Source organism: Papio anubis, chromosome 1 (assembly GCF_008728515.1).
Source record: "Papio anubis isolate 15944 chromosome 1, Panubis1.0, whole genome shotgun sequence".
NCBI classification, from domain to species: Eukaryota; Metazoa; Chordata; class Mammalia; order Primates; family Cercopithecidae; genus Papio; species Papio anubis.
This window is the reverse complement of record NC_044976.1, coordinates 75,985,771-76,000,078: the sequence shown is the minus strand read 5'-3', so window position 1 is coordinate 76,000,078 and position 14,308 is coordinate 75,985,771. Positions and strand designations below refer to the sequence as shown.

Genomic DNA, 14,308 nt, shown 5'->3' with positions numbered 1-14,308 from the left:
GGCCTGAAGCAGATGCATGTAACCCCAACGCCTGGTGACCTCACCCTGATGGAGAGAGCCAGCGCCTTCAGAATGAGGCTTGGGCAAGAAGCTGAGTGGGCCAGATGGAACCAGGAGAGAAGAGCAGGGCCATGGGAAAGGGAGCGAGTGGAGAGGGGTGCCTACTCACTTATTTTAGTTTTCAGAAGCCGCCTCTGCTGCCTCTTGGGATCTAATGGGACCACGCTCATCCTTGCATCCCTTAGGGGATGACGGCAGCCCACCAGCACGAGGACATCAGCATCGTGGGCTGTGATCATGGTTTTGCTTTGGTCATTCCAGCAAGCGGAGCGGGAGGAGAAGTTTGCCCTCCTGCCCTCTGACTCCACCCCCACCTTAGTTTTCTTCTGAGTAAGTCAGAATGGGTGTTAGCCCATGTTTACCAGTGGGCAGGGGCTTTCCAGGCCATCCAGGAACTCTCTTTGTTGAGAATAACAACTCTCTTATTCTTGGTGTGTGTCTCAGTTTCCTCATTTAAAAATGAGGATAATAATAGTGTTTGACTCACAGGACTATTGTGAGGGTTAAATGAGTTTGTACATGTAAAACCCCTGATCCACTTCAAACACTACATAAATGGAGCTAATGTTATTTAAGGCGGGCTTGGCAACATAGTCATCTTTTGAACTGTAAAGTATCCCACTGGTCAGATTTAGGTCTAGAAAGAGTCAGTGGCTTCACTCAGGCTTTTAGCCTAAGTCACACGCTCCAGCATGTCTACCAGAGTCTCCCTATGCTGGCAGGAAAGGGCCGTGGCTGAAAAGAAAGTGGCGTGCCTACTTCTCATTTGCTCTCACCTTGAGGTATGTCCCCTTGGGGGAACCTCACTAGAGGAGGAATATCTGGGTCATTCCAGCATTCCTGAACACACAACCCTAACGACAGTAATACTACACAATTGATATATACCTTCTCCCTCCACACCGCCGTTACGCAGCTCTAAGTTCTGCAGCGAACCAGGAACCAGAAGAAGAGAGCAGAACATCTCAAGTGGAAAATCCTATGTGGCCTCCAGGGCTGCCCACAATTCTAAACAACTCGAACACACCAACTGGACATTCCCTTGGCCAGACTCAAACTTTGTGCGTGTGTGCATATGTGTGTATGTGTTAAGAGCTCATTCTGAAGATTAGAATACACTTATAAACAGAAAACTGGTTCTGTCAATGAAGTGTCTTGAGATGGTTGAGAGTAGTGAGGCAGAGGGATCACTGTGAAGCCATCATTCCCACCTCCACGAGAGTTATGTACATATTCTGGCTAAAGGCAGAATTTCACCGAAGAGTCTTTTGGGAGGGAAAAGCCAAGAGCAAACACATGCATTCTACTTCTATTAATATGACTTCTGTTAATATGAGTTCTGTTAATATGTGGTTAATTTGGCTGGTGTTGAGTATGAGATTGGCTTAACACTGGAAAGCATTTCGATTTCACACCAGGGAGTCAGGCTAAGCACAGAGCCCTTCTCAAGATGGTAAGAATCTATAAAATGGCTCACGCCGGTAGTCCCAGCACTTTGGGAGGCCGAGGTGGGTGGATCACGAGGTCAGGAGTTCAAGACCAGCCTGACCAACATGGTGAAACCCCATCTCTACTAAAAATACAAAAATCAGCTGAGCATGGTGGGGGGCGCCTGTAATCCCAGCTGCTGAGGCAGGAGAATCGCTTGAGGCCGTGAGGCAGAGGTTGCAGTGAGCTGAGATCACGCTGCTGCACTCCAGCCTGGGTGAGAGAGCAAGACCCCGTCTCAAAAAAATGAAGAAAAAAAAAAAATCGATAAAATGGGGGTACTAACACCTATTAAGTAGGACTGTAAAAATTAATCAAATGGCATGTGTAAAGCATCGAGTTCAGTTCCTGGCACACTGTAAGTACTGAAAAAATAATTATTATTCCTATGTTCTGTATGATTTTAACTATGCAAAAACGGGCAGAACAAAGATGGCGAGAATATACATCAAATGTTAAAGGTATTATCACTGGATGGTTAGTTATTCTTTGTTTTGTATTTTTGTGTATTGTTTCATATTATATTTTTATTTCTATAGTCAGAAAAAATACACATTATTGAAAAAACTGTAAAGATTTATTGAACACCATATGTAGGCTTATAAATGTGTAAAGGCACTTGTCAAGGATCCCATCCAATCTTCCCAAAAATCACTGAGGTACATATTTCCAACCAACATTTTGTAGAAGAGGAGATAGAGGTCTACAAAGTTAGCTGACTTGCTTACCAGCCAATGAGTTACAAAGCCAGCTTCCAAATACAGGCCTGTTCACACCAGAGTCACTATAAGCAGGGGTTCTCAGCTGGAGTGGGGAATGAGGATGGTGATCAGAAACCCTGACTCCTCTTCTCATATTCCTTCTGCCCCGTTACACACATCTACATGCATATATGCACACATACATGTACATACACACAGCCCCTCCTCCAGTAAATCATGCTGCAAACTGAAGGCATAGGTTGTAATTCAACAGGGACAGAACCAGCTTGGGGAATAGAAGATAGGAAGGTAACAGAGAAACCACACACAGACTTACCCTTAAGCTGTGGACATTAGTTTGCATTTGATTTTTAGCGATGTCATATGCAGTGGCCAAGGAAATCGTCAAAGGACCTTGCATCTCGGATAACTCAGCTACAGGTATGCAAAAGTGTCAGCCTAACTAACTGAATTTTTAAAGGAACTGATGGTCCAATGCATTGGACACATCAATCTCGGTGCCCCAGAAAGGCTGGTGAGATTTTTGTGGGCTGGTTAAAACCTCTCCAGGCTTGAATGGACCTCAAACGTAGTTGCAGGCCTGATGCACAAATGGGAAATATATGCTTTCAACCAAGCTGATTACTTTGAATCTCTGGGGAAAATCAGATGTCTGCATTTGTCTTTGTCAAATTTCAAATGAATTTTTAACCTATAATTTGGAGGGGAGCTACAAATGAAGGGCCCTGCAGGGCAGTAATGAGTCAACAGTAGCTCATTCTGTGTTTATAGCATCTTTATCTGGTCAGGTTTTATTATTATTATTATTTTTTGAGATGGAGTTTCACTCTGTCACCCAGGCTGAGGTGCAGTGGTGCAATCTTAGCTCACTGCAACCTCTGCCTCCTGGGTTCAAGCGATACTCCTGCCTCAGTCTCCCGAGTAGCTGGGATTACAGGCATGTGCCACCATGCCCGGCTAATTTTGTATTTTTAGTAGAGATGGGGTTTCGCCATGTTGGTCTGGCTGGTCTCGAACTCCTGACCTCAGGTGATCTACCTGCCTTGGCCTCCCAAAGTGCTGGGATTATAGGCGTGAGCCACCATGCTTGGCCATCTGGTCAGGTTTAAAGCAGGTGCTCATTCTGGAGGGCTGCATGTGTTGTCTTGCACACCTGCTAAATTGATACTAGAATCTTCTAAAGTTACTGTCCAGGGACAAATCAGTGTCACTCTTGGTCTCTGTAAGTTCCTCCCAGCAGTATGTAAGAAACTATCTTTGTAGATGTCTAAAATCTCACTTAAGGGTTGTATGCTCAGTAATGAAATAGGTCACCTGTGTGTTGTTTGAAATGGCATCATGAATTTTAGCATTGGGTGTAAGTGTCCAGTCACCATGTTGATGACTTTCTTGTTCCTTAGTTCTAGTTAGGCTTCTTCTCTGCCACATTCTAAAACCTGTCTGACCAGGGACCACAGTGGGAGAGGAAGGATTTTGCTTTACTTTAGGGAAGATCACATGGATCATTTGAATTCATACTTACCCAAAGGCCAGAGGACAGACCAATGGGCTGCATAGAGCTCTGAGCTCAGCCCAACTGGGTTTTAAGCAAAGGAGGAAGTGGTGATGGAGCAGGAATTTTAGAGGTTTGTATGAGGTGTGATTAACAAATGAGTGATGCTAAACTAGATACTATTTTATAAACTTTTATAGCTTAGAAGACATTTATGTATGTTGTATGATCTGATGTTTACAAAACCTTTTAAATGGGTGTTAACAGGTATTATTATCTCCGTAATATATGACAGAGGTGAAAACCTAGGTTTTCTGACTCCAGAGCACATGAGTGACATGCTTTAATGATTCCACCTTGGGAAGCTCCAAGGGCTGTCATTGCTCAGAATGGTGTGGAACCCCATAGGCCTAAGTTCTGGGGTTTGCCTTCAGACTCAGTTTTAAAATTCCCCAAAGAAGAATAAGGATTATAATTTAATTTTTTTGTTGTTGACTGAGAGAGAGAGAGAGAGCGCGCCCTTATTTATTTACTATACATCTTTTCCTTGACCATTTGAGGGTTTCACAAGAATATTCTACCACCTCTCAGAGCAATTAAAAAAAAAAAAAAAAAGATTTGGCCGGGCACGGTGGTTCATGCCTGTAATCCCAGCACTTTGGGAGGCCAAGGAGGGTGGATCACGAGGTCAAGAGATTGAGACCATCCTGGCTAACACGGTGAAACCCTGTCTCTACTAAAAATACAAAAAATTAGCAGGGCGTGGTGGCGGGTGCCTGTAGTCCCAGCTACTCGGGAGGCTGAGGCAGGAGAACGGCGTGAACCCAGGAGGCGGAGCTTGCAGTGAGCCGAGATCGCACCACGGACTCCATCTGGGTGACAGAGCGAGACTCCGTATCAAAAAAATTAAAAAAAAAAAAGAAAAGACTTTTATTTCCATCACTTCCAAAAACGTACCGGACCTGTCCTGACTTTCCTGGAGGCTCTCTCAGAGCTCTTCTAACCTTAAGTTCAAGGGCAAGGTAACTGGGAAAAGCCTGAACTTGAGTAAACACTGTTGATCCTGCAGCAGTTGTTACACATCTGCAATTGTATTTTAGTGTCATGTTTACACAACTGCCAGTCCTCATAGACAGGAAGCTTCTCAAGGGTTGGACCACACCTTCCTCTCTTTGTATCCCCTCCAACCCCCAGCCCTGCACAGGCCTTGATTCTCAGGTGGTATAAAAAAATTTTCCTGTTCTTCAGTTACTTAGAATGTATCCCTAGGGACTTATCCGCAGCCTAGACGTTGGCTAGAAGATCAGAATAAACAAAATCTAAAACAATCCATGGAAGGCTTAATATTGCTCAGATGTTGATATTACCCAAAATGATCTACAAATTTAATGTAATCCCTATCAAAATCCCAATGGTTTTTTTTTTTTTCCAGGAATAGAAACATCATTCTAAAACCATATAGAATCTCAAGAGGCCCTGAATTGCCAAAACAATCACCAAAAAGAACCACAAAACTGGAGGTCTCACACTTCCTGATTTCAAAACTTATTACTAAGCTACAGTAATCAAAAGCATGTGGTATAGGCATAAAGACAGATATACAGACAGAATAGACAGTCCAAAAATAAACTCTCACCTACATATGGTCAAATGATTTTTCATGAGGATGCTAATATGGTTTGGAATTTGTCCCCTCCAAATCTCATGTTGAAATGTGACCTCCAGTGTTGGAGGTGGGGCCAGGTGGAGGTGTTTGGGTCATGGGGGCAGACTGCTCATGAATGGCTTGGTGCTATCCTCGTGGTAATGACTGAGTTCTCATTCCATGAGTTCACGGAAGATGTGATTATAGAAAAGAGTCAGGGGCCTCTGACATCTCTCTCTCAACATGTGATGCACTGGCTTCTCCCTCACCTTCTGCTGTGAGTGGAAGCTTCCTGAGGCCTCACCAGGAGCAGATGCCAATGCCATGCTTCCTGTACAGGCTGCAGAACCATGAGCCAAAATAACCTCTTTTCTTTATAAATTACCCAGCCTTAGGTATTCCTCATAGCAATGCAAATGGACTAACATAAATGTCAAGATCATTCTGTGGGAGAAAATATTCTTTTGACAAATGGCATTGGGAAAACTGGATATCCGTATGCAAAATAATCTGACACCATATACAAAAAATTCACTCAAAACGGATCAAGGCTGGGGGTGGTAGCTCACGCCTGTAATCCCAGCACTTTGGGAGGCCACGGCAGGCGGATCACATGAGGTCAGGAGTCCAAGACAAGCCTGGGCAACATGGTGAAACTCCGTCTCCACTAAAAGTACAAAAAAATTAGCCAGGCGTGGTGGCATGTGCCTGTAGTCCCAGCTACTGGGGAGGCTGAGGCACAAGAATTGCTTGAACCTGGTAGGCAGAGGTTGAAGTGAGCCAAGATCGCACCACTGCACTCCAGCCTGGGCGACAGACTGAGACTCCATCACAAACAAACAACAAACAAACAAACAAACAAACTGGATCAAAATACTTAAATATATAAGCACTAAAACTACAAAGCTTTTAAAAGAAAACACAGAGGGAAGGCTTCATGGGGATTAGGCAATAATTTCTTGTACAGGACAAAAAGCACAGGCAACAAAAGTAAAAATAGATCAATTGGACTACACCAAATGAAAAGCTTTTGTGCATCAAAGGACACAATCAAAAGAGTGAAAAGACAGCCTATCAAATGAAAGAAAATATCTGTAAGTCATATATCTGATAAGGAGTTACTATCTAAAATATATAAAGAACTCCTACAACTAGACAACAACAAAAAGAAAACAACTTCATTTAAAAATGGGTAAAGGACTCAAATAGACATTTCTGCAGAGAAGATATACAACTGGCCAAAAAGCACATGAAAAGATGCTCAATGTCACTAATCATTAGAGAACTGCAAATCAAAACCACAATAAGATACCACCTCATACCCATTAGGATGGCCACTATCAAAACAACCCATAAAATAACAAGTGTTGGTGAGAGAAATTGAAATTCTCATGCATCGTCGGCAGGAATGTAAAATGGTGTGGCCACTATGGCTGGCAGTATGTACGTATATGTGTAGTATGGTGGCTCCTTAAAAAATTAAAAATAGAATTACCATATGATCTAACAATTCCTCCTGTGGGTATATGCCCAAAAGAACTAAAGCAGGAACTTGAACAGATACTGTGTACACGTAGTCATGGTAACATTATTCACAATAGCCAGAAAGTGAAAGAAACCTCAGTCTCTATCAATAGGTGAATGAATAAAAATAATGTGGCATATACATACAATGGAATGTTATTTGACCTGGAAAAGGAAGGAAATTCTGACACATGCTGCAGCATGAATGAACCTTGAGGATTTTTTTTAAGTGAAATAAGAGGTACCTAGAATAGTGAAATTCATGGAGATGGAAAGAAAAATGGTTGTCAGGAGCTGGGGAAAGGAGGGAGAGGGTAGAGTTTCAGGCAGGTGCGGTGGCTCACACCTGTAATCCCAGCACTTTGGGAGGCTGAGGTGAGATCTTCATCTCTACGAAAAATCAATAAGTTTAGCTGGGTGTGGTGGTGCACACTTGTAGTCCCAGCTGCTCAGGAGGTCGAGGTAGGAGGATTGCTTGGGCCTGTGAAGTTGAGGCTGCAGTGAGCTATGACTGCACCACTGCACTCCAGCTGGGGCAGCAGGGCAAAACCTTGACTCCAAAAATAAAAATAAATAAAATAATAAGTAAATAAATAAAGGGTAGACTTTCAGTTTAGCAAGATAAAAAGAGTTTTCAAGATGGATGGTGGTGATGGTTTCACAACAATATGAATGTACTTAACATCATTGAACTGTACACTTAAAAACGGTTAAGATAACACATTTCATTATGTCTATTTTACCACAATTATTTAAAAAGTAGAACAATGCTCCCAATTCAATTTTGTAAAACACTAGTTGATTTACGTTGAGGTTTGTGCTCTTGAAGTGGTTTGTTTCATGGGAAAAAGCTCATTAGAACTTGGGCATTGTGAGTGTCCCCCATCAAGAACTGCCTGAACCTTCCACAGTCATGGGGCTCTGCTCTGCACATCTACTTCTCCCTGCCCACCCCCATCTTGCTGATGGAAGCTCTGGAGTTGAGGGATAGCCAGAGTGGGTCCAGGGTCCGCACATGCCAACTAGACCTAGACATGTTTTCTTTGACTCTGGTTTCCTGTAGGGAGTGTAGGGCAAGATGAGCAATTGACCTTGAAGTATTTCAACACTGTCTAAGGAAGTTAAATGAAACAGCTCAGAAGGAGGTCAAAGTAAACCCCCAGAGGCACGCAAGTATAATTCACCTCAATCAATGTCACTGGAGGTGGATGGCGACGGGTCCTGCAAAATCTTAGTCCTGCCAGCAGGTGGCACTTACCAGCAAGTTGTCACCAGCTGTGTGGCCATGGGGAAGTCATTAACCCTCTCTGGGCTTCACTCATTACCCTTAACGTGAGGACAGTACTTCCCCTATCTATCTAAAAACGTTATTTTAAAAAAATGAGAAAACTGCATATGAAAAATGTTTCAAAACTAGTCTAAAGAGATCTCTGTATAAATACGAATTTCTCCAGGCTGGTCAGTTTTTGTTTAACAAATGAGGCCAGTCGTACCCTTCTTGCCTGGACTTGTAAAATTACAGGTACCCTCTATAAAGTGTGGGCACAGGATCTGGCCCAGAGTGGGTTCAATACGTGGCAGCCACGATGGTTTTTACTTACTGCTGCTCCCCTGTGAGTGGCCCGGACCCACCCTCCTCACTAGGAGAGGGTGGGGTGGGAGGTAGGACGGCGGGAGGATAGTGGGAGGGTGGTGTGTAGTTCTGATGCTGCCTGTCCAGCACCCATTCCCCTGTCTTCTTGTAAAGGCAGCCCTACTTTTCCTGGGGGTGATTTTCCTTCCCTGTGTGGTTCAGGTGTGGTGCCCTTGCCGCCTCCTCCCTTCCCATTCTTCCCTGGTCCTCCAGGCTGGGCCAGCCAGCATATTCCCTCCCCTTCCCTCTTGGCCACAGTGATTGGCTCAGTGATGATGGGACTGTGACCAAATCCAGGATAAGGAAACATAACTCTGGGTCTTTTGCTGGACCCACTGGGAAACAGAAACACTTTTCTATGAGGCCACTTAGATGGTAGAAGGTAAGCCTTCATCAGGAAGAAAATGAGGCCAACACAAAGGAAAGAGAATTAGAGAGAGAGAGAGAGAGAGAGTCAGACAATTGATGAACACATTCGGATATCTGGAGTCAACCAAATCTAAACCACTGCTGGGTGTTTTAGTTACTTAAGTCAATAAATCTACTCCTTTTTAAAAATTTCTAGTTTGAGTTAAGTTTCTGCCCCTTGTATTGGAAAGTTTTCATTAATGTAATTGGGAAAGACACAGACTTTGAATTATCCCCCAACCTCAATGATGTACCTTATTTTTCTTCTGGAAGGATCCCCATAACAACCACTCACCCTGCGTCCGAACTCTTCCCCTTGCTTCACCTCCCGAGGATAGCCGTCAATCAGGAAGCCCCTGGTGTCCCCGAGGCTGGCCACCATGGCCTCCTTCAGGAGCTCCAGAACGATGCCCTAGAGCAAAGCGAGAGTGGTCAGGACCTGAACTCCTTCACAGAACACTAGAAGTACCCCAAGTCTCCTTCAGTCATCCACTGAGGGGGGGAGGAAGGTTCAGATAAGGTTAACAGCAGACAGCAATTGACCATATTTCATTTCACTCTTCCACCTCCACGCCATATTTTAATATCTATGAAATTGGCAGGTATTTATAATCAGTTCTGCATCATAGTTTAATTGTTAGTGTTTTTTTCTTACTGGTATATTCTTACCAGTTATCTATCTTAAAATATTGGCATCTTAGACTAGATGAGATAAGGTAGCTGTATTTTATATGGTATCACTCCATGAATTAGGCATAATGGCAATTTAAAACTAGACAAAACATGGTATAAAAAGTATTTTACTGGCTGGGTGCGGCAGCTCATGCCTGTAATCCTAGCACTTTGAGAGGCCGAGGCAGGCGGATCACCTGAGGTCAGGAGTTCAAGACCAGCCTGACTATCACGGCAAAACCCCATCTCTACTAAAAATACAAAAAGTAGCCGGGCATCATCATTGTGGGTGCCTGTATTCTCAGCAACTTGGGAGGTTGAGGCAGGAGAATCACTTGAACTCGGGAGGTGGAAACTGCAGTGAGCCAAGATCGCGCCACTGTACTCCAGCCTGGGTGATGAGCGAGTCTGTGTCTCAAAAAAAAAAAAAAAAAAAAAAGGTATTTTGCTGTTAACCTTTTTCCAGTAAATATTTTATAAAATTTGACATCTACTTAAAAGACTTTTGGTAGATGTAAAGTAGCATTTTCAAGCAAGATCACTTTCTTTGTTGAAAATTTGTATTTAACAAGTGCTTATAGTAAATGAAGTAGGAGAAATACACCAGAGTCTGGAAATTGGTAGAGGAAAAATGCAATCAGCTGCCAGTGGAGGAACTCCCCGCTTGTGGGATCTGTGCCTTCTGGCAGGGGCTTGGGGAATGTGGCCATTGCAAGTGTGGTCAGAATCTATCCCTAGATAATAGCGAATGAAGTCCTCATGAAGTTTATATTCTAATGAAGAAGACAGACAATATTGATGAACAAATAAATATATAATGAAGAGTCAGCTACAGATAACTGATAGGTACAAAATTAAAGCAGGACAAAGAGGTACAGAATGCTAGAGGTGTTACTTTCTATAGGGTGGTCAGGGAAGGCATCTGATAAAGTGTAACACTGAAGTGGAGATCTGGATGAAGGAGCAAACTGTGTGACTGGATGAAGAGAGAGCATCAGGCTGCAGACAGAGCAAATGCAAAGGCCCTGCGGCAGGAACAGTCTGACGTGTGGGAGGAACAAGGAGGCTAGTGGTGGGTGGGAGTGAGCAAGGTGAGAGTGGTGGGAATAACACTGGAGAGGGAGCTGGAGGCCAGAGCTGCAGGAAGGACTGTGGATTTCATTCTAAGTGCAGTGGGCAGCCATTGGAAGGGTTTGAGGAAGGGAATAACGCACTTTGGTAAATGCTTTAAAGAAATCATTCTGGCTGTGTCACAAGTGTTTGAACCAGAGAAACTCCATCTTGAATAAAGGCTGGATAAAATAAGGCTGAGAGCTACTGGGCTGCATTGCCAGAAGGTTAAGTTGTTCTTTTTTTTTTTTTTGATACTGAGTCTCACATTGTCGCCTGGGCTGGAGTGCAGAGGCATGATCTTGGTTCACTATAACCTCTGCCTCCCAGGTTCAAGCGATTCTCCTGCCTCAGTCTTCCAAGTAGCTGGGATTATAGGTGCCCGTCACCACGCCCAGCCAATTTTTTGTATTTTTAGTAGAGATGGGGTTTCACCATGTTGGCCAGGCTGGTCTCAAACTCCTGACCTCGTGATTCACCAGCCTCAGCCTCCCAAAGTGCTGGGATTACAGGCATGAGCCACTGCGCCCAGCCAGGTTAAGCATTCTAAGTCACAGGATGAGATAGGAGGTCAGTACAAGATACAGGTCATAAAGACCTTGCTGATAAAACGACTGCAGTAGAGAAACTGGGTAAAACCCATCAAAAACAAGACGGCAACAAGAGTGACCTCTGGTTGTCCTCACTGCTACACTCCCACCAGCGCCATGACAGTTTACAGATGCCACAGCAACGTCAGGAAGTTACCCTATATGGTCAAAAAAGGGAAGCATGAATAACTCACCCCTTGTTTAGCATATCATCAAGAAATAATCCATAAAATGGGTAACCAGCAGCCTTCGGGGCTGCTCTGTCCATGCAGTAGCCATTCTTTTATTCCTCTACTTTCTTTTTTTTTTTTTTTTTCTGAGACAGAGTCTCGCTCTGTCGCCCAGGCTGGAGTGCAGTGATGCGATCTTGGCTCACTGCAAGCTCTGCCTCCTGGGTTCAGGCCATTCTCCTGCTTCAGCCTCCCGAGTAGCTGGGACTACAGATGCCCGCCACCACACCCGGCTAATTTTTTGTATTTTTAGTAGAGACAGGGTTTCACTGTGTTAGCCAGGTTGGTCTCGATCTCCTGACCTCGTAATCCGCCCGCCTCGGCCTCCCAAAGTGCTGGGATTACAGGCGTGAGCCACCACACCCGGCTCTACATTCTTAACAAACTTCCTTTCACTTTACAACTCGCCCTGAATTCTTTCCTGCACAAGATCCAAGAACAGTCTCTTGGGGTCTGGATCGGGACCTCTTTCCGATAACAGCTGCTGTGGAAAGAGGAGACTGTAGGGAAAAGGGTGGGCTCCAGGAAGCCAGCTAAGTGGTAACTGTAATGGTCTGTTTTCCTTTCATGAGGACCATTCTGGCTTCCAGGTGGGAAACTGGTTAGAGAGGAACCAGACAGCTCTATTGCTAACAGAGACTGTATCATACAGCCCTCATTACAGAGCCTAGCATGGGACCCCGTGTGGCAGGGATGAATATTTCTTGATATCCCTACCACCCAGCTTCTCAGAGATGGATGGTGACTTAAGAAGAAGAAAAAAGATAGAAAAGGGGATATTCTTAAATTACACAAGAAGATAGCAAATTTCAAGAGAATGCCATCATACCTCCCAGGACTAGACCAAAGCATTATTTTATATTTTCTGGGGGTTTCTAATTCTGGGCTCTGCTGCACCACACTCACTTCTGTTTTGAAACTTCTCCAATTCTAAAGTGGGATGAATTTGGAGGGAAAATGTGAAATCAGGCCAACATTCGAGGGTCTGGTAGACAAACAAGATGGAAGGAGCCCGGGCCAGCTCGACCTGGCTGGGCAGAAGGGCTGTCTGCTGTAGACCTTCCTGCGTCTGGATTGCTGCAAAGGAGGGCAATAAAATACAGCTATTGTTTCTTTGGGTTTCTTAGTTCCAGCAGCTCAGATTCCTTACAAAAACCCCAAAGATCTCCCCAGACAGGAAGGGCAGTAGTGTCGGGCAGGCCGTGTTGCTTACTGAGGGCACCAGGTCTCCACGTTCCATAATGTCTCTGATCAATTTGCTTCTTTCAGATTCTGATGCCAGTTCCTTACGCAGGAGCTCGCCAGTCGAGAGATGTGTAAATCCATATTTTTCCACCAGCTTTTCACACTGTGTGCCTTTGCCAGAGCCAGGACCACCTTGAAAAGAAGTCATGTGTCAGACATGCATTCCAAGTCTGGTGCCTCATTTTTAATGGTAGTCACCATGGTGAGCAAGCCTCAGTGTTCCAGTCACCAAGCATGTGTTGGGAGCTTGGGATTTGCTATACCAGGAGCTGTGCTGAGAGTGGTGGATGCAAGTGGAGAATGGGATACAGCCCTTACCTTTAAAGAGCTTAGACTATCCATGAAGCAGGAGGGGGCAGGTGTTACAGAAAAACAAACAGTTACTTTTCATAGACCACTTGTAACTCATGGTCATGGGCAGTTAGTGAAGAGGAGTGCAACCTACTATGGGGGCACAGAGGAGGGGTACTTGGCTCCGTTTTGGTAGAGATGCAAAGTCAGAGAAGTTTCCTTGGAGAACTGAACCTGCTCATGTGCAAAGCACTGGCCACAGTTCCTGATAATGAATGCTCAACAAATGCTAGCTTTTAATTTAAGAAAATAAGTGTTTTTATTTTCAGCAATCTCAAACTTACAATAGAGTTGTGAGGACAAAGAACTTCCAGAAACACTTGGGAATAAGTTGCTAAGTGGATGCCTCTTCACTCCAGAACCTTTTAGTGTCATTTCCCACAAACAAGGAAACAAGCACTTCCTCCTTCATAATGATATCCTTGGACCCCTCCAAATTTCAATTGAATTGTCCCAATTGACTCCATAATGTCCTCTGAAGTCAATGGGTCAAATTCAGGATCACACATTGCCTTTCGTCGTCATGTCCTTCTGCTCTCCTTCAGTATGGAACAGTTTTTGTGGGTGTCCTTGACACATTTGAAGATTATGAATAGTTATTTTATAGAATGTCCCTCAATATGTTTTATTTCTTATTTTTTCCCTAGCTATTATCAATTCTGAGTATCTACCATATCCCTTTCATGAATAGTATGTCTTTGACTCTTTCCCTTGCCTTCCAAGTTCAATCAGTTAAGTCACAGGATTTTACATCTGAAAATAACAATAATAGCTAACCTTTGTCAAGTGCTTATTGTACCAGCCACTATTCTAAACATTTTAGGTATTATGTATGAGGTTATATAAAATAACCTTAAGAGGCATGCACTGTCATTATTCCCATTTTACAGATAAGGAAGCCGAGGCACAGAGAAGTTAACTCCATTGGGTAATGTGCACTGCTAGTGAGTAGCAAGCCTAGGACGTGAAGCCTGAGCTCTGACTCTCAGAGGCGTTCCCTTCTCTCCTCCCTACTGTGGCCACATTGACCTGGCCACACTTCAGGTCCTCATCCTCTCTCTGCCTGGCGTATGGCGAGAACTCCATCTCCGCATGTCAGAATGGGAGGAGCTTTGGAGCCCCACAGACTTGCTAGCAG

General features: G+C 44.1%; 1 protein-coding gene across 3 annotated transcripts in view; it reads right to left on the bottom strand.

Moving 5' to 3' along the window:
* The window catches only part of AK5 (adenylate kinase 5), a 303,250-nt gene that overhangs the window by 27,551 nt on the left and 261,391 nt on the right, over positions 1-14,308 (bottom strand). For all 3 annotated transcript variants that reach the window (XM_003892093.4, XM_009211191.4, XM_009211198.4), the window contains exons 11-12: positions 12,788-12,951; positions 9,268-9,384 (exon numbers count right to left, since the gene is read on the bottom strand). In XM_003892093.4, coding sequence (XP_003892142.1) covers positions 9,268-9,384; positions 12,788-12,951 — 281 coding nt within the window. The remainder of the gene's footprint in view (positions 1-9,267; positions 9,385-12,787; positions 12,952-14,308) is intronic.